A 20006-nucleotide genomic window follows, 5' to 3' on the forward strand; every position below is an offset into this window, starting at 1 on the left:
ATACATTTCTCTAAGTCTAAAAGATAAATTATCAGTATACAAACATATACTATATGGTATATGACTCCTTTTCAGACAGTACACATCAGTACAAGGTCTACACAATGCTTCAGACACAAGGACACAATTCTGATCAAGAGTTAAATGTTCTCAAAATGATGGACTGAAAATGTCACCCCCGTACTAGCCACAAAAAAATTACATGTGAGGAAGCTTGTCAGTAGCTTTCATGTCAGTTGGTAGATTTTACCACGAATGTCCCAGGTTCATCTTTTACTGGTTATACTGGCCACCATGTACAGCCTATTGTGCGCTGATGAATGGTGTTAAACCCACAACAACAGGACAACAAAAACTCACATAATGTCCAACTCCTCCTTGAAGTTGAGAATCTGGAGTTCCAATCTCCTCTTCTCATTCTCAGCATCATCTAGCATCTTTCTGACGGTGGCATTGTGGTCCTTGCTAGCATTCAGTTTGGCTTTCAATTCGGATACCTGAAGCTGACGTTTGTTCAGGGCAGCCTGCACAGCAGAGAATGTGGCATCTGCGAAAGCTGGAGAGCGAGACCTGGCAAGAGGAGACTTCGATCTGACAGGAGACCGGCTTGTTCTAACTTTAGGGGATGTGGATCGGGTACGGAATGGTGAGGCATGCTCAGTACTCAACTCAAGGGCTGAATCCTCTTCATCCTCTGCATCATTAATCACAGCCTCAGCAATGTTACGCAAAGCAGAGTGAAGAGCATCTGTTTCCTCACGCATCTGACGAGCTGAGCTGGTCTGGACAACTGACTCCTCATGGTCCAGATCCAAGTTACGGCGAAGATTAGAAACTGTCTTCTCCTTTTCTTCAAGTTGAATCTTCAGTTTCTCATTGCACATGGTCAGCTCATTGACCCTACAAACAAAGTGATGAATAACTGTAAACTTTCGCAATATGGACTTATTTGGCAGTCCAGACTTTTTCATCTAATTAGTCATGAGCATAAGTCAATTATTGTGAATAGGCAAAATGATCTGTCCTAACAATTATATGGAATATAATTACATTTTGCAATTATAATCAAGACCAAACAAGAATATATACAATACACAATATATGATAGCACACACAGCAGAAGGTTATAATTTGCATGAATATAATTTCAGCAATATATTTTAAGTACATATAAAATGACAATGTACAGACATGATTCTAAATTTTCAGTCTGAGATCTGTTCTTGGTCTACAATTTCCCATGAATAACAATGTCATCCTGTATGTACCTATGTCTGTAGTATACATGGATATAAATAATATCTTGAATCTACATTAGGCATTACATCTGTAGCACACAAAACTGCAAGTAGTGACCTATATGTAGCTACATCTGTGCAGACATGATTATAGTAATAACCAATCTGTAGTAGACATTATTATAAGTAATAACCTATATGTAGCTACATCTGTGCAGACATGATTATAAGTAATAACCGATAAGTAGCTACAACTGTGTGACATGATTATAAGTAATAACCTATATGTAGCACATCTGTGCAGACATGAAAATAAGTGACAAAATATATCTAGCTTCACTTTGTAACTGCATATTGTATTTGTGGAGTTTAATGTTAGTTTCAGTACCATGAGGCAAAACATGCATGCCCCTCTATGATGGCATTAGTAGGACATGGTTGACTCTGGAGATGGTTTACCATTTATCTCAATAATCTAGGACTTTTGTCAAGGTATCCAGTCTTGAAGTAAACTGTGCTGAAACAATTATTTTCTTATTAGTCTTACAATGACCTTGACCATTAAGGCCTTCTGACCAGGACCTTTGACTTTCAGAACCCAGAATATACTGGTTTCTTTATTATTCTAAATGCAGGCCAGCCACAAATTTTAGTTAAGGTACATGGTCTTGAACCAAAGTTATTATTTTTTTTTAAACGAATCTCTCCCTTCAGCCATAGTGACCTTGATTTTAAACTTCTGACCCCAAAAATAAGCTTCTTTCCTACCTAGTATGTAAATCATGTACAAAAAACAAGGTCAAGAATTGAATTTTATGTGCAAAATCCATTTTTCTTCAGTCACAGTGACCTTGACTATTGACCTAAAAATTAACTGACCATTTTTTTCCAGTTATGTCATGCCTGAAGTAAAGTAACTGTGCATGAGTCTTTATTTTTTCATTTGCAGTAACTTATACCTTTGACCCCAAAAATGATATTCTTTCCTTACATCTGCAAAGCATCCATAAGGTTTGGTAACTGTCATGTGGTAGAAAATTCTAGTTATTGTGCAGAAACAAAACTATTTATAAATAGATGGACTTAGCATGATATGCATTATCTTATAGCAGGCACATAAAAATCAAATCAATGGTACATATCCAATCGATGATGTATATTTGTCTCTTTTTTCAAACTTAAATGTTTTTAGAGCAATTGTTTTTCCTGCACAGGGCACTGTATTATTAAAAACTTACTTTGCATTGAGTTCAGCACTGTGGGCATCATAGCGAGTCTGAAGCTCTGCAATTTCTCGAATCCTATCCCTAAGCTGGCTCTCCATCGAAATACGTTCTCCACGTTCACGGTCCAGTGAGACCTGGCAACAGAAAATTCAAACTTCAAAGTTTTACCCTGTATCATAGCTCTCTAAGACAGAATGACATCATTCAGCAATGGTTGAAGCTAAGCAAATGTTACTGTATGCCATCCTGATTGACTATAGTACCATATTTCCCTTTACATGTAATAAGAGATTAGCAGATAAATTTATCAAATATACTAGTATATGTTTGTATTAAGATGATTAAAAAGCATTCCTCCTACCATATGTAGTACAAAGGTGTATTTATTCTATAAATTCTGTAAGAACCTAAATTCAGTATAGTGTTAAAGCCAACTAAATTTCACAAATTGTCTCCATGCATCCCTTATTTGGCTTGTATTCAAAATAAAAATGTCACAACTGTGAGTGCAATCCATTCTTAGTCCAGAAATTGCACATGCCTCTTGGCTGATCAAAGAATGGGTTAGGAAAAGTTGGTTTCCATGGCTGAGGTGGTGAAATCTTAAGCTAATGCAAGTAGCTGGAAGGTCTATCTATATTGTTGCATTACTATTGTGCTGTCATCTGTGATTTTAATTCATGGCAGATCAGAAATAATGAAACACTAACGCCTGAAAGGTGTGACTCTTTATCTAACATATATACTCATGTATAAAGTCAAGTCCAAACCGCAAACAACATAAACCCTGACCTGCCATTGCATAATGCATGGGCACATCTAGGTAAGTGCAGTTCTAGTGATTACTCCTAACAAACTGCATATACCCCAATCTGCTGGCACATTATGCAGCAGCAGATCTAGATCAATGCAGTTTGCAGTTGGACTTGAATAATAAGGAATTATATATTGTATTCTGTTGTTGTTGTTGTTGTTATAGGGTTTAACGCCATTTTTCAGCACACAATAGACTATACATGACGGCCAGTATTAATGGTGGAGGAAGAACCCGGGAAAACCCCGGAAAGAACCACCGACCCACGAGAAGCTACTGGCAAGCTTTCTCACATACCCACATTGGCTGAATCCAAGACTCGAACCCATGCAGATAGAGGTGAGATGGCAGTGATCCGTAATGGAGAGCACTTTAGACCACTCGGCCACTCGGGGCCCCAGGGTATTCTGTAACTTGAACAATGACAGGTTTCATTAATCCTGTACAATATTCATAGTTATCACTGTTCTTAAAAAATATCAAAAAGAATGGCAATTTATTTAATATAATACAGGCATATAACTTCAGATGAATTTCTCCATCTTCATATATACTCAGTAAGGGATGTTACATTTAAACATGCATGGTACCCAGGGAAGGTAGATTTCTAAAAATATATCCCAGGTTACTTTGATTGCACAGAGTTCATATTAAAATGTCAAGAAAATTCTAAATTGCATCTATGACTGAGATTTGCAGTGGATTAAAACCAGGACTATCTAAGCATGAGATATACAGTGGATTTAAACCAGGACTATCTAAGCATGAGATTTACAGTGGATTAAAACCATGACTATAAATCTGATTAAAGCTCAATTTATTACGACTTTGCACAGCTGGCTTTCCTAGCTATAGCAAGTGAATATAATTAATGATACCAAAAACTAACAAGACAATTTATTCGTAGGCAATAGCCAGTAATGCCATTGAAAACCATTCTAACATAGAAATAAATCTCAAGTATACATTTACCCAGGTAAACTCCTGGCTTCAGCCTTCAGTAAACTATTAATAAGAACCTAGCTCACTCCAAAAATAATCACTGCTGTGTACACGCCTTGTCAGGTATGGACAAATTACCTTGCTGATAAAAAGCACGCACAATGAATGCACTGGATATTGTACATGTCTTGCATATACCAACACCGAACAAATACTGTAAAATCTGCAGCATAAGCAAAGAAAAACTGCACATTGGCCAGACAGTACTTCTGTGGTAAAAATAAACATAACGTAGCTATTTATCTAATTATAGTAGTTTTGTTACTGCCTCTTTTGCTGCATTTTCTTTCTTTGATGCATCATCTACATGTAATTATTCTAAGCAACCTGGTTGATAGTCAGATCACTGTAATATTCTAAAACCATCTGGTTGAAAGTGAGATTATTTTAATATTCTATACAACCTGGTTGTCTAGCAATGCGACATCATGCTGCAGACATGTACCATGATGTCCCACCCAGTCATATTATCCTGACACCAGGCTAACCAGTCCTAACACTAACCTCTTAATGCTGAACGAAAAGTGAGGCAGCTGTTAGTACCATTTTTATAAGTCTTTGGCATGACTCGGTTGGGGTTTGAACCTGCAACTTTTCTGCACCTAAGGTGGACACTCTAATCACAAGGCCACTGGAGTGGTCCTGTAATATTCTATTGTTGTTGTTGTTGTTGTGGGGTTTAACGCCATTTTTCAGCACACAATAGGCTATACATGGCGGCCAGTATTAATGGTGGAGGAAGAACCCGGGAAAACCCCGGAAAGAACCACCGACCCACGAGAAGCTACTGGCAAGCTTTCTCACATACCCACATTGGCTGAATCCAAGACTCGAACCGCCGCAGACAGCGGTGAGATGGCAGTGATCCGTAATGAAGAGCGCTTTAGACCACTCAGCCACTCGGGGCCCCGTAATATTCTAAACAATCTGGTTGATTGTAAGATTATTGTAATATTCTGTACAGTCTGACTGATAGTGAGATTACTGTAATATTCTGTACAGTCTGACTGATAGCAAGATTATTTTAATATTCTGTACAATCTGACTGATAGTGAGATTATTGTAATACTCTGTACAATCTGATTGATAGCAAGATTATTGTAATATTCTGTACAATCTGATTGATAGCAAGATTATTGTAATATTCTGTACAATCTGATTGATAGTGAGATTACTGTAATATTCTGTACAATCTGACTGATAGTGAGATTACTGTATTATTCTGTACAATCTGACTGATAGTGAGATTACTGTAATATTCTGTACAATCTGATTGATAGTGAGATTACTGTAATATTCTGTACAATCTGATTGATAGTGAGATTATTGTAATATTCTGTACAATCTGATTGATAGTGAGATTATTGTAATATTCTGTACAATCTGATTGATAGTGAGATTACTGTATTATTCTGTACAATCTGACTGATAGTGAGATTACTGTAATATTCTGTACAATCTGATTGATAGTGAGATTACTGTAATATTCTGTGCAATCTGATTGATAGTGAGATTACTGCAATATTCTGTGCAATCTGATTGATATATGCCCTCTATTAATTTCTAACGAAAGCATCTACACTTATTATCTAGATTTTTCAGTATTCTAGTGACAAGCCATGTCTCCAAAACATCAAGTTTTAATCCGAAATCCCTTGTGATTTCAAAATTCATCAGATTGTCACCTGAGTCTGGGTGTCCTGGTTGCGGATGTTGGCACTGAGATTGAGGCAAGCGGACTGCATGCTGCGAGCAGCCTTCCCAACATCCTGTTTCAGATGTGACATGTCCCTCTCAGTTGATGACTTCAACTCACTAAAGTTACGTCTAAAAGCGACCACTGCACGCCACAACTGGAGGAGACGGCTATGCTCGTTACTGAAATACTCGTTAAAGCTCTGAAAAGAAACAAATTAAAGAGCTTATAAAATATTTCATCATTATCATCATACAATTTTTTTAACAAAAACATACTAAAGTATAGAGATAACATCAAAGTGAAAGAATTTCCAGAAGCAAAGTTACGTTTTAAGCAACCAAATACTGTTTGAATTAAGACAGGACTATTTATAACTTAATGTCATAAAAAGCAAAACTTTTATTTTTTACCAGAAATACTTAAAACTTGTCTACACCTCATATAAAATGATCTAGTTGAAATTCAGGACCTTTTTTTACGATACCTCACAAGATCTCAGTTTCAAAATAGAAAAAGCATCTTCGCTACTAACTGTACAGATGACCACAAGTTCAGATGATCAGAAAAGTATCATACAGTAAGCTTGGTTGACCTGTTATCAGTTGGGAAAAATTAGGAGATATAAGTTCTATGTTGTTGTTGTTGTTGGGTTTAACGCCATTTTTCAGCACATGATAGGCTATTCATGGTGGCCAGTATTAATGGTGGAGGAAGAACCCTGAAAAACCCCAGGAAGAACCACCGACCCACGAGAAGCTACTGGCAAGCTTTGCTTTCTCACATACCCATGTTGGCCGAATCCTAGACTCAAACCCACGCAGGGATGAGACGGCAGTGATCCGTAACGGAGAGCGCTTTAAACCACTTGGCCACTCTGGGCCCCTACAAGTTCTATACTGAAATATTTAAATATTTTAATTCTGACTCAAGTTTTACCAATGATGCATCAGCAGCATTTGTAGAAGGGATATTTGCATTATAAGTAATGTCCTCAAATCCTCAAAAGCAAATAATCATTCTGTGTACTACCTCCTCCTCTTGGCGCCAATCATTCTCCTTCACCTCCAGCTCCTCACGTGCCCGCTGCCAGTCCTGGGTCAGCTTGTGGATGTCATTGGTCAGCTGCTGGTTGGCACCTGTAGCCTGATCCAGCTGCTCACGTAGCATGGCATTCACGTGTGCCAGGCTTGCACTCCTAAAATTATGAAAAGAAACAGATATGTTTATTTTCTAGCTTTCCAATGGGTCATCCTTGATGACCTTGAAATCTTACCTCTTTTCCTTGCATCAAAGACAAAAAAAGATCTAAATTCAAGTCTACAAGTAGCAATCAGACTAAATTTCACCTTTATTATGTGAAGTTTCAGCATACTGGCATCACTCATAAAACTAAAAACAAAGATATTATATACATGAAAAATAAGCACAACAGTATCATGGTAAACACTGACAGGTACAAGTCTATCCCGATTGACATGAGCAACAACAGTATCATGGTAAACACTGACAGATACAAGCCTATCCCCATTGACATGAGCAACAACAGTATCATGGTAAGTACTGACAGGTACAAGTCTATCCCTACTGACATGAGCAACAACAGTATCATGGTAAGTACTGACAGGTACAAGTCTATCTGCATTGACATAGGCAACATTAGTATCATATAAGTACTGACAGGTACAAGTCTATCCCCACTGACATGAGCAGCAAGAGCATCATCATAAGCACTGAAAAGTCCATTCTATCCCCATTATAATGAGCATTAATAGCACGATGATGAACATTCACAAGTCTATCACCTACTATTATGAGCAATTACATACCACTGATGGGTACCAGTCTATCATCAATGTCATATGTAGCAATGGCATCATGGTAAACACTGACAGGTACAAGTCAAACCCTATTGTCATTCTATGGATTTTACACCTGCTTAACTCCCAAAATGTGATGAGATGTCAAGGCAGAAAGTATGTCAGAAAAAGGTATATCTTCAAAATGAAGGAATAACTGAATCAGGAGTAACTTTATGGATCAAATGTTTCCAACACAAACGTTGCAATTATAAGAGATCTCCATTACCATAAGATCACTACCTATGTTTTCACAGTAATAAATGATATGTTGCCCAAGTAATGTTACTTTCATATTGCCAAGTTAGCTGTTTCTATGTTACCATAGTAATACTAATTGTGGTGTCATGGCAACCACTGCAATGTTACCATAGTAACATTACCTATGCTGCTCCTCCTCAAGCTTGATCAGTGCCTGCTCCAGATCCATGTCGTGTTCTGCCTCAGCCTGCCGCAGTCGACTCTCCGTGCTGTCCAAACGGTCACTTGTACTCTGCAACTGAAGTGAGAAGAAAAATGTAATGGTGCAATGATCAAAAACTCACTTCAGATCACGAAGTTAATGACACTGTTTCAATTAATAAACACACATTCAAAAATATTTAAATTATGGGAGAAAGGAAGAAAGATATATTGAATCTGGAGTTACATGCTAAATCTACCTTTTTATAAATTCATTATTATAGTGCCTACACTTAGGGAAACTGCACATATCCTTGATTATTGTCACTAGAAGTCACAGGCAAACAAGCAACTTGTTTAGTCAGTGACTCGACAAATTATGTTCACTGCAGTGGTATCTACACACATGTATGTCTCTACTTTTAATCTATTGTAACATTCAATGTTTTCAAAGTGACCAACTCAAAGATTGTGCCATATGTAACCAAATCTATGTCAACTAAAGAAATCCATAAAAATAAATTATGAAAGAATGTTTACACAACTCCATGTGAATCAAGAGTAAGCTCACAGTATAATGAAATCTTTCAGTCAATAAACATGCATAGTTAACACTTTCTGTACTTCTGTACACACAATTTAAGTCTACAATAAAAGGCTTTAATAATTTTTTATAAAAATCACAATGCGAAACAAAATAAAATTGTACATTTTTAAAACTGTTCAAAAGAAATATCTTTAAAAGCTTAATATTTTTTTATCTTCCTCTTTGTACTTGCTAATAATAAAGAAATTTTATTATTTGCGTCGAGAAGAGCCTTTGAACTTTCTCTTAGTGTGTATGGTAAAGCCGATGTATTGGTACATGAATTACTTAGACTCTACAATGTTGTAACTTTGTGTATTGTCATTTTACATATCTCGGCATGAATGGAGCCATCATACCATGCACATTCACGGTGTTAACTATAGCCTAGCTGATGCTTATCACAAATACCTCCAACAACAAAACACCATACCTGCCTCAATTCTATGCTAATTCAAAACCTCAAGACAATACCAGGCAAATTGTGCCTAACAATAATGGTTGGAATAAAGCAGGATTGTTGTTCACACTTACATTAACAATATTATTTAAGAATGTTGATAATTAATCTCAGTAAATAACAATAATGTCTGACAACAAAATAACGAACATCTAAAACAAATTTATTGTGATCAACCATGCAAGGCAGCAAGATGGAAAAGACCCATTTTGTTCCCTCTGCTTGTAATATAATAGCTAACCAAGCTCGAGTTCTGCATCAAGTTCTTATCCAAATGTCTTTTAATTCAATGTATTGCATGAGTTTTGAGCTTTAATTTCTATATGCCAATTTAATTTTGTTTTATCCATGCTAACATACTTCTGCATGATACACATAGTTACAAATATGCATTATGCATGTCAGGTTCTTCTTTCTCAAAAAGAATCAGACTTTTTGATTCAGTGAAATAAATAAATGTTTCTTGGCTAACAAAAATACCCAAAACTAGTAAAACTTCCAAATTTTATGCAAATTTCCCATACACACCCTTTGCTATAGCATTTGTTTTTACCATAATTAAAAGAGCAATATATTTTAGATTATTTATATACATTAAAAACAAAATCAAATTTTATTATGTACTATTGATATTATTAAAAAAATTTCCACATATGAATACACGAAAGGCCATATTGAAAATTGAACTTTGTACATACATACCAATGAAAACCATGTTATTGAAAACTGAACTTTGTACATATGTACCACTGAAAACCATGTTATTTAAAACTGAACTTTGTACATATGTACCACTGAAAACCATGCTACTGGAAACTGAACTTTGTAGATATACCATAGAAAACCATGTTACTGAAAACTGATTTTGTCCACAGAAAACAGCATTTGGAGGATAACCAAGATCACATTATTTGATAGTTTAAAATAAGTGTTCAATACACTGCCAATGTCAGTGATACACCAGCCAGTGCTCTTATACAATACATACTTGAAATAACAGGCACCTATGTAACGCATGCTGTGATTGATTTTGTAATAAAAACCAGAGAAGAGGTAATCAAAAACAAATAATATTATCTAAATTTACATGTTTCAATGCACATTCAAGTATCTTGCCACCATGAAAACTTTTAACAACAACTCTGTTTCATTTATCTTACTGCTACTAAAAGGTCAGTTCCATTTATGTTACTGTTATTATTAGGTGACAGCATAAATATTTAAGTATGAATGGAATTCATTCATTGAGAACTTAGGATTGAACCATTTAGAATAAGAAAGTTGGCTCATCTGTTTTAGGCTAACTGCAGTTCAAGTTCCAATTAATACTATCACTATAAATACTGAATTACCTACCTATAATGGTTTAGGAATCTTGAAATATCAGTTCGATTTAAATTACCAAAAACTGTGTTCATTCAAAGCTTTTATTGCTTGCTTACTGATCTATTTAAATTAACCCAAGCTTAGACTGCTTGTTTACTAACAGCTTTAAAGCAGGTAAATGCTTCCCAGTTTAAAATATTTGTATTTTATTTGATCTTGTTATCATAATTTAATAATACATAGATGCAACATCTACTTTGAAATCTGAATCCTGGTAAGTCACCCTTGTGCATTAAAATACACACCCACCCACCCACTTGGAACAACAATACTAAAACTGTAGTAGATTTTATCCTGTTTTAAGTTTGGCAATACGTCAATGATATTGGGCACCAGGCCCATGTATACAATTAAATGAATAAGCACAACTACAATGGCTAATGAGGTTCAGCAGATAAAGCATGCTGTTCCAATACCGTAACTGACTTCACTAATCATAAAATTAATTTTCATTAAAATGTGAATGCATACTTAGCTCATAAACATGCTAAATTACTTCCATTATTGATTTTGTAATGCTGCATAAATATTCTCTTCAGCAAGAATCTTGCTAACACAAAATAAACTGCATCTGAAAAATATCTATTTTAAACAGAAAAAAATGGTGTACTGTATCTAAATACCTTAAGGTGTACTGCTAAAAGATCCAAGACATTCCACAAATTTTAACATAACCACACCTTCATTGTTAAACACTGTTGCCATGCACAACAATGCAAAGTAAGACCCCCATAATCCTCAACTTACCTGGACTTGGGTAAATAAAAAGCAAAATTACAAGGATTTCATTTACCTTTGCCATACAGCATAATGCCCCCTACATGCACCATACAACAGCTAAGATTTTAATCTGGTTCTTAATGGTGTATAAAACAGATAAGCTTTCTTTGACGTGTTATACAATACATGTATTCAAAAGCCACACAGAAAGTATTTCTAGTGCTTTGCAAGTGGAAGACAACAAAGATCAAAATATATAAAAATTAATACTGAATTTGATTCCACCATAAACTGTGACTCAAATAGTGAAAATCACTATAGTCAAAGAAAATTTCATTTTCTACACAATTCTTTTTGAAGATAGGAAGAAAATAAATTACTCACTGGCAGAAAATAAAAATAATTTAGTCAATTTCTTCTTACCTGAATGACTGTAATAGCTCTCAAAATGTTGGGTACAAGATTTCTTAAGAATTAAAATTGATATACCTATTATATAAAATGTGCCTACTTCAACAACAAAAAATAGATTCATCTTTTAAAAAGAACTAAAAAGTCTTTCAAAGTTAAGCTTATCAAAGACCAAAAGCAGAGTTCTTTGTTGATTACAAAACCAATTAAGGACAAGGTTTATGAAGTGTATTTCACTTTCCTACAGCAATGAAATGCATCTAAAATTAACAATGGAGTCAAACAAAATTACCAGTAGTAATTTTGGGAAATTTCTAGAAAATGCCGACTTTGATGACCATATAATATTTCTTGAATTTTCGAAAACAATAATTGCTGTTAATTCAGAATGCTTTATAGCTATAGCATGTGCTAATGGAGATGAAATCTAGGAATTTATAGCTATAGTATGTGCTAATGGAGATGAAATCTGGGTATTTATAGCTATAGCATGTGCTAATGGAGATGAAATCTGGGAATTTATAGCTATAGTATGTGCTAATGGAGATGAAATCTGGGTATTTATAGCTATAGCATGTGCTAATGGAGATGAAATCTGGGAATTTATAGCTATAGTATGTACTAATGGAGATGAAATCTGGGAATTTATAGCTATAGTATGTGCTAATGGAGATGAAATCTGGGAATTTTTCATAACGAGACACAGACCATTTACTACAAGTAATTTTTATATTATTTTCTTTTCGACTTTTTATTTCAACAACCAAATATTGAACCACAACAAATTTTATATTTAAAAAAACAAACAGTTTATGCCACAATAGTTGCATAAGCATTCACAATCAAGAGTGGAGTCAAGCTCATAAATATGCAACAAATAAACATGGTTCAAATGAAATTCAACCAAAGATCTCAAATATACATCCATTTAATTTATGCATTCATATAAAAACAGCCAAATACTTTTTAAATCATCATATTCTTTCATTGACTCTTGACAATTAAAACTCACACATGGTCAAAAATGGCTAAATACTTATTTCATAAAGTTAAATTTCAAACACCGAAGCTTACATACTTAATCAACCATTCATGAAAGTCAGCCTTATAGTTGAGAGGAAAGTTTCAGGTTTTTATTTACATGTGTCACTTTCTCTGGAGAACTAGTAATTACCTATGTCTAAATGGGGTCATTAGAAATGACTTCATTGTGAGGTTTATTGATCTGTTTACTTGGGCATTGACTAAATTACAATAATACACTGATCTTTTCTTGTTTTACTGTAGATCTTTATTGTACCAAATTAATTTCTCAGTTTGTTTAGATAATCTTCCACGATGCATTTATTCTTGCCAAACTCAACATTTCTGAGTGAAAAAAAGGAAACACAGTACCACCTTTTTAGACATGCAGGTCAAAGCAACTTAAATATTCATTGCTCTGCCACCAATGGTTTCAATGAATGAAGGCCAACATAGCAAGCCATCACAAAGAGTTCACACCCATTAACTCTATCCATATTGTCATAGCCCCGATTTAAATCTAGGCCTCTGAAAATTCGAAGTTATTTTGGACATTTTAGCCTTAGGTCAACAACGACAACAACTACAGACTGTGTAGCATTAATACAAGATTCAAGATAAAACGATTATTCTACAAAGAACTTGAAATCTAAACAAATTGTTTTTATTCTAACAGACAATTAACTTTTAATAATTCTATGCACACCTTTAAGAAAAATCTATACACTGTGTCAGAAAGCTTCAAGTGTGATAGATGTAACTTCGGCATTTTACAGGGTAAATGTGTTTATTAGGCTAAAATAAAATTTAAAAAAAACACAACTGTACCAAGTGCACTGTAAGACTACAAACAAAACATATTACCACTATAACATATGTGAACATCAAACTCGCAGTGCAATGTACTATGATTTACCTGCTTCAATGACATACATGGTATGGAAGATAACAACAATTCCTTGTAAATGGACTTCTTTCATAAGGTATGGGAGTATTACCATATCACCAACAATGAAAATGTTTCACACAAAAAAAGCAAGCCAAGCTCTTCTTCTAAAGCAAATCAAAACAGAACATCTTAAAGAGTCAAAACAGAACATCTAAAAGAGTCAAAACAGAGCATCTTAAAGAGTCAAAACAGAGCATCTTAAGATTCTAATTTATCTTCATTATTGGAAAACTGAAACAAACATTATAACGCACAATTAACATGTCAGCATGTCAGCTTTTTCTAACATTTCATGTAAAATATTTATAGCAAGAGTTAAAACTGTTTGACGGAAAAGCCTTAGGCTACAATCAGTTTACAGAGAAAAGTGCTTAATGGATCAATGGAAGAATAGGAATTTAAATGCTGATGGGAACCCTATGTTAAACTAGTATAGCTCAACAACTAATTTAAAATACATACAATCTGATAAAGGAACTGTGCATTATTGTCTAGCCATTTCAGGTATTGCAAGTTAAAAGGTTTCACAAAACTTATAAAGTAATCACTGACTTAGGTGTAGCATTACACAAGTTTACCACAAGCAAATATACGTAAGGCCAATAAAAACTGCCATTAGTTTTAAATTCACTACTTCCTGGAGGGCCGAATTACACAGCCAATAGACGTAACTACAAAAAAAAAACATGTTGCTACTTGCAAGATTCAAAGGAGGGAAAATTGTCCACTCTAAAATACAAGTCTATTTAGGCCTTTATCCAGGTAAGTTCTTTACAGGTAGCTAAATACCTGTCAAGTGTAAAATGCATGCTTAATTACTGTGAACTGGCCATTCTTTATATTGAAAAACTGTTTGTAGGTTTTAAGTAGTTCGGACAAATTCAACAAATTACATTTGACTGATTTAAGCTCGTAACAATTTGTGACAAAAAAAGTCTATTGTGACAGCACACAACTGATGTGAATGGTTGTAGATGTATCCTCAATGCAAATTTATAAACCTTTCAAATAATAACATAAAGGAATATAAAAACATGTATCATATCCTATTATAAATGGTTTTCAACCATAATCTGTTCCTAAATGCAGAAAGTCCTGTCTATGGCTACTGTAAATAACTGCCACTCAGTCAGTTTTATAATCTATCCATTGTGCCTGTTATATGTGTATTCTATCCTTGAAGCCTGTTTAAGCTATAAAAAACATGTTAGCAAATATAACATTTTAATTTAGAAGGCAAGCCAATTCTTGCTTACATTTAATGCTCACTACATTCATCAGGAAATGCACATGTAATATAGAAATGCTGCTGTCAGCACAAATGGGCAGGTCGTGACTGGGGAGGTATTTTAGTACCTACCACTATATAAGCTGCATGTTTGACTTAGTATGTATGTAATACCAGTGAGTGAACTGTTAAAGAAATACTAAAGGTCTTGTTTTGTAATTAACTGTATTTTAAGAACCCTCCTAATTAGCTCATTATGTATCGTTTGACAATACATGTACCTCATTATGTATTGTTTGACAATACATGTACCTCATTATGTATCGTTTGACAATACATGTACTTCATTATGTATCATTTGACAATACATGTACCTCATTATGTATCGTTTGACAATACATGTACCTCATGTTGGAATAAAACAACCAAGCTTCAACAATCTAACGGAGCTGTTTCCTGAAATGTTCATTTTGTTTTTAGTTGAGAAACTATATTTGGTGCACAATTCTAAGAGATCTCAATTGGTGCTAATTTATTTTGAGTGTTCAAATTGCTTTGGAAAAATAGTATTCAAGGCCTTTTTAAATATATTCCAAGACACAAATAATAATTTTCAAGGATATATTTCATGCCAGATTATTAGGTTTATATCCTTCTGAAGCAATACAATATGGATCAAAAATATGCATGTGTTTTCTTTGACTGCACTCCATAGTGTTCCAGAAAATTCTGCAACTGAAGGTGACCTTTTTAGAATATTTACAAGCATCTTTAAGCCAACATCCTAATTTTCAAGAATTTCCAGACCTTGAATTTAGCTTCCTAACATTTAAGCACCTTTCAAGGCTTTCAAAGACCTTTATGAACCCTATACTTTTCTCTCTTCCCATGTCCACATAGAAAACTTATTTTCAAAATCTTATCCACTGAAACGTTTTCTTTAAAGGATTTCATGAATATTCAGAATGTGGAATTTCACAAAATATTCATAACAAGTCCACAACCTTTTTAATGGTTGGCATCTCTGAGAATACAATACTGACACAAACCATAGTAACCTGTGTCAGTCCAACGAAACCGTAACAGAGGTCTACAGTGGTCTGTCATATGTTAAAGGTTTCCACCATTTAGTTCAAATATTCATATTTCATACAGTTTTTCTCCATTCAGTTGTTGTTGTTGTGGGGTTAAATGCTATTTTTCAGCACAGGATAGGCTATTCATGGTGGCCAGTATTAATGGTGGAGGAAGAACCTGGGAAAACTCCAGGAAGAACCACCAACCCACAAGAAGCTACTGCAAGCTTTCTCACCTACCCACATTGGCCGAATCCTTGACTCGAACCCAGGCAGACAGAGGTGAGATGGCAGTGATCCGTAATGGAGAGCGCTTTAGACCACTCGGCCACTCGGGGCCCCTTCTCTATTCAGTTGAATATGCTCAATTACAGAAATATTGGCTTCAATGATGCAGTTTTTATTAAAACTACTCAAAAGGCGCGAATATTTTATTTCCAATTTCTTAATAAAAAAGAAATTAAGACAATGGAATTACAAGATGGAGCATCAGTAGCAAATATACAGTTGTCTTATTTTGATCATATGTAAAAAAAAAACAACATTTTTTTATATTATGAGAGCATCTTTTTTTTAAAGGGCATGCTTTATAAAGTTTTCCCCTACCACAAGTTTGTCATGAAATCAAAACAGAGTTGAGGCTGAGTGTATGTGTGTGATTTGGATTTTTAACATAGCTTTAACAATGTTTCAGTCATATCACTATGATGTCTGCAGTGTTGCAGTTTATAGTGATGTCTAGCACTGGGGCATCATGCCGTAGACATGTAGCATGATGTCCCATGCAGTCACATTATCCTGACACCAGGCCAACTAGTACTAACACTAACCTCTTAATGCTGAGCGCCAAGCGAGGCAGCTGTTAGTACCATTTTTGTAAGTCTTTGGTATGACTCGGCCAGGGATCAAAACCACAACCTCCTGCATCCGAGGCGGACCCTCTAACCACTAGGCCACCAAAGTTGTCCAAGCTGAGGCTGAAGCAAAGCAGATCTCCAACTAATCTAACTGATTTTGATCTCTCCTCGCTACCAAAGCAATGCAGTGTATGAAATTACTAAATGGTCAAACAATTTTGAATAATCAAAATTATTTTTAAAAAACAAAAATGGACAGTAAATGGAAACAAAATGAAGATATATATATATGTGTGTGTGTGTATATGTGTGTGTGCAATGTAGATTGCTGACATGACATATTGCAACACCATATTGTCACAAGCAATGTCAGTTAGTGATGTCATGAAAAGTCAGCCTGCTGTGCACTTAATTAGTTTTGCTTATTTTTTTATTACTCTTGCTATAATGTCACATTATAATGTCAGCTACTTCTACTCAAGTAACTACTAAATAATGACCAGGAACAACATTTCTTATGGTACTTATCTACAAAAAGATAGAAAAAAATTATGACTTTTTTAAGAATCCTGCTATGATAATTTCATTTAGAATATGAATAAACAGAGAAAAAAAGTGCAAGCTTTAGCTCAGATGTCACTCATAGACAGACTGCCACACTGTGTTCAGAGGATACCAGACCGCACAAAAGAGTGACAAAGAGGAGATGACTTTAAGTTTACTCACAGCTTTCTGCAAATTTGGTGATGATTTCAGATTATCCACTTCTGTCTCTAACTCACCCACTTTATGCTTGTACTGAAGAACCTACCCAACACAAATGGAATTGGTGCAGAAAATAACATGAAAATATGATGTGGAGCAACTTAGTGTAAGAAAATGATGGCCTCACCACCAGATGACAGCAGCAATGTGTCACATGACAACCAGAAAGCTGAGTAAGGATGCAAATATTCAGTTTTTGTTACAAAATAGATTAACGCCTCCAATGTCTTTGTGTGCATCATGCCAAGATTTAGTTAGTATATATTCTTGTTTTGAAAAATTAAGATTACAAATCTCCAAGTACTAAGGTTCATATACCAATATCCAAGTAATTTTACATCTGTATACATAGTATTTTTCCTCTGAATATGACCATGGATCCAACCTAATAAATTTGGAAGAAAAAGGAGGTTCATGCTTATTCTGAGGCAAAAATATTAATAGTAAATGTTTCCCAAAACTGTGTAAAAAAGGTGGGGAGACTAAAACTGTTTTTAAAAAATGGGGAGGGGGATTACCAACAAGCTTGGGCTTATCATTGGATAAATGCAGTAGTTTAAAACTGTGTGAAAAAAAATGGGGGGCTTACCAGCGAGCATGGGCTTATCATTTGATAAATACAGTAGTTGTTTATTTTAAGACTGGCAATGTTAAAGTCAACCAATTCATCTGAAATTCTTTGCAAGTTGGAGAGTTACCAAAGTGTGGTTATAAGAATCTCGATCTTACCATTTCAGCAACCAAAAGTATTCAACAAATGATGAGAAAGACACACACTCATCAACAAATTTCAGTTTCTAATTTCATGAACATTCTACATCCTTATTACAGTCAGAGTAAGGGTCATGTGAACACCATCCTGCATCATTATGCCAGACACTGACACCATCTACAAGACATGTCAAGCTGTTGCTATCTTACCAAGGATATATGACCATATTTAGCTCTCAATTCAGCATTGTCGACCTCTAAACCCTCAACTTTTTTCTTGTACTGAAGGACCTGTCAAACATAATATCAAAGTTAATTACATAATATTAATAACATAATTACTCTAGCCATAGTCTGATGATGGCGCTTTCACTTGATACCTCAACAGAAATGTGCTGGTGGCATCTACCTATTAAACCTTTAAAACTAAATTTCATGATGTGTTAGCTTCAATGCAATTAGTTTTAAATACATGATTTCTGAAATAAATCTATTAAACCTGCTTTTGGGAATCTGGTGTCATCCTGCATGATTTCTGGTTAGATATGACAACCACAAACAATTCCTTTTACAGAATGAAAGGAATGATTCAATCTAAAAAATTCAAGTTCAATGTCTGTAACAGAAGAATAAACAGGAAAGAATGCAATTTAGAAAAGTCACCATATTTCTGGTTTGAGATATCAAGCAACAAGACCAGCCAATCATAGACTGGCAACCTCATTACCTTGACACGGCTCTGTTGAGATAGTAACTCTTTGTATTTGTTCTGTTCTTCTAACTCTGTGCATTTTGTCTTGTACTGTAATAGCTGTAAACACAAACTTCAGAAGTTAGCACAATTTTATTTGGAATAATATACTCCGCATGAATCTTCTGTCCCAGTTCTGAAATATGAACTTCCAACCTAATGTGATCTTCGTTTTACATAAAGTTATGCTATTATTATCTGAGGAGAGCAAATTTTCATGAAGGTTAATTACAATGATATTTTAGTGATTCTTTTTAATGGTCAAATATGGAGGTTAGAGCTGAAAATTATATTTATCTGCCATAACCGAAAACCACATAATATTCATGATAAATTTATATTGGCTTCTTAATGAATAATTACTTTGAAGAGAATGATCCTTACAAAAGTTGGTACAGGTATCAACTGCCACAGATATGAATGTGGATGTAATGTGGTATATCATTTAGAACAAAGAACTCATTAAAACAAAGATTACAGAATATTTTGCCATGTTCCACTTGATAGATTTTGCTATTATTTCTCCATCTTAAAAACTATGTAAAGTGAAGGCTTACTGACAATATGTGTTTGTAGTTGAAAATGTTCTACCCTGTGAAAGTGGAAATGCAATAGTTTAAATTTTCTTTACTCTCCATCTTGCAAGTCATGCTTGCCTGTTCTTTCCAACATTTTCCTTCGTTGACTGCCTAAATAATACATCTAAATCCTTTTTCAAAGTTTAGAAGCAGTTGCAATGATTTGGTCACTTGACATAATGCTTTTGAATAAGTTTAGAAAAAGCAGTATGAACTACTTGGAAATCTTTTCTTACTGCTGACTGGTCTGGTACAGTATAACCTGCAG

At 34.7% G+C, this 20006-nt stretch overlaps 1 protein-coding gene across 11 annotated transcripts in view; it reads right to left on the minus strand.

The window, feature by feature from the left end:
• Positions 1–20006, minus strand: part of LOC149781304 (uncharacterized) — a 217722-nt gene that overhangs the window by 64419 nt on the left and 133297 nt on the right. For 7 of the 11 annotated variants that reach the window (XM_089935393.1, XM_089935392.1, XM_089935400.1 and 4 more), the window contains 7 exons: positions 19137–19220; positions 17660–17740; positions 8219–8334; positions 7009–7174; positions 5966–6178; positions 2477–2598; positions 361–900 (listed from right to left, as the gene is read on the minus strand). In XM_089935393.1, the coding sequence (XP_089791519.1) occupies positions 361–900; positions 2477–2598; positions 5966–6178; positions 7009–7174; positions 8219–8334; positions 17660–17740; positions 19137–19220 (1322 nt within the window). Of the gene's footprint in view, positions 1–360; positions 901–2476; positions 2599–5965; positions 6179–7008; positions 7175–8218; positions 8335–17659; positions 17741–18619; positions 18701–19136; positions 19221–20006 lie in introns of all 11 variants that reach the window. The other 4 variants (XM_089935397.1, XM_089935396.1, XM_089935395.1 and 1 more) reach the window with 3 other exon arrangements.

This window comes from Sinohyriopsis cumingii, chromosome 15, assembly GCF_028554795.1.
Source record: "Sinohyriopsis cumingii isolate HCF-2022 chromosome 15, ASM2855479v2, whole genome shotgun sequence".
Taxonomy (NCBI): Eukaryota; Metazoa; Mollusca; class Bivalvia; order Unionida; family Unionidae; genus Sinohyriopsis; species Sinohyriopsis cumingii.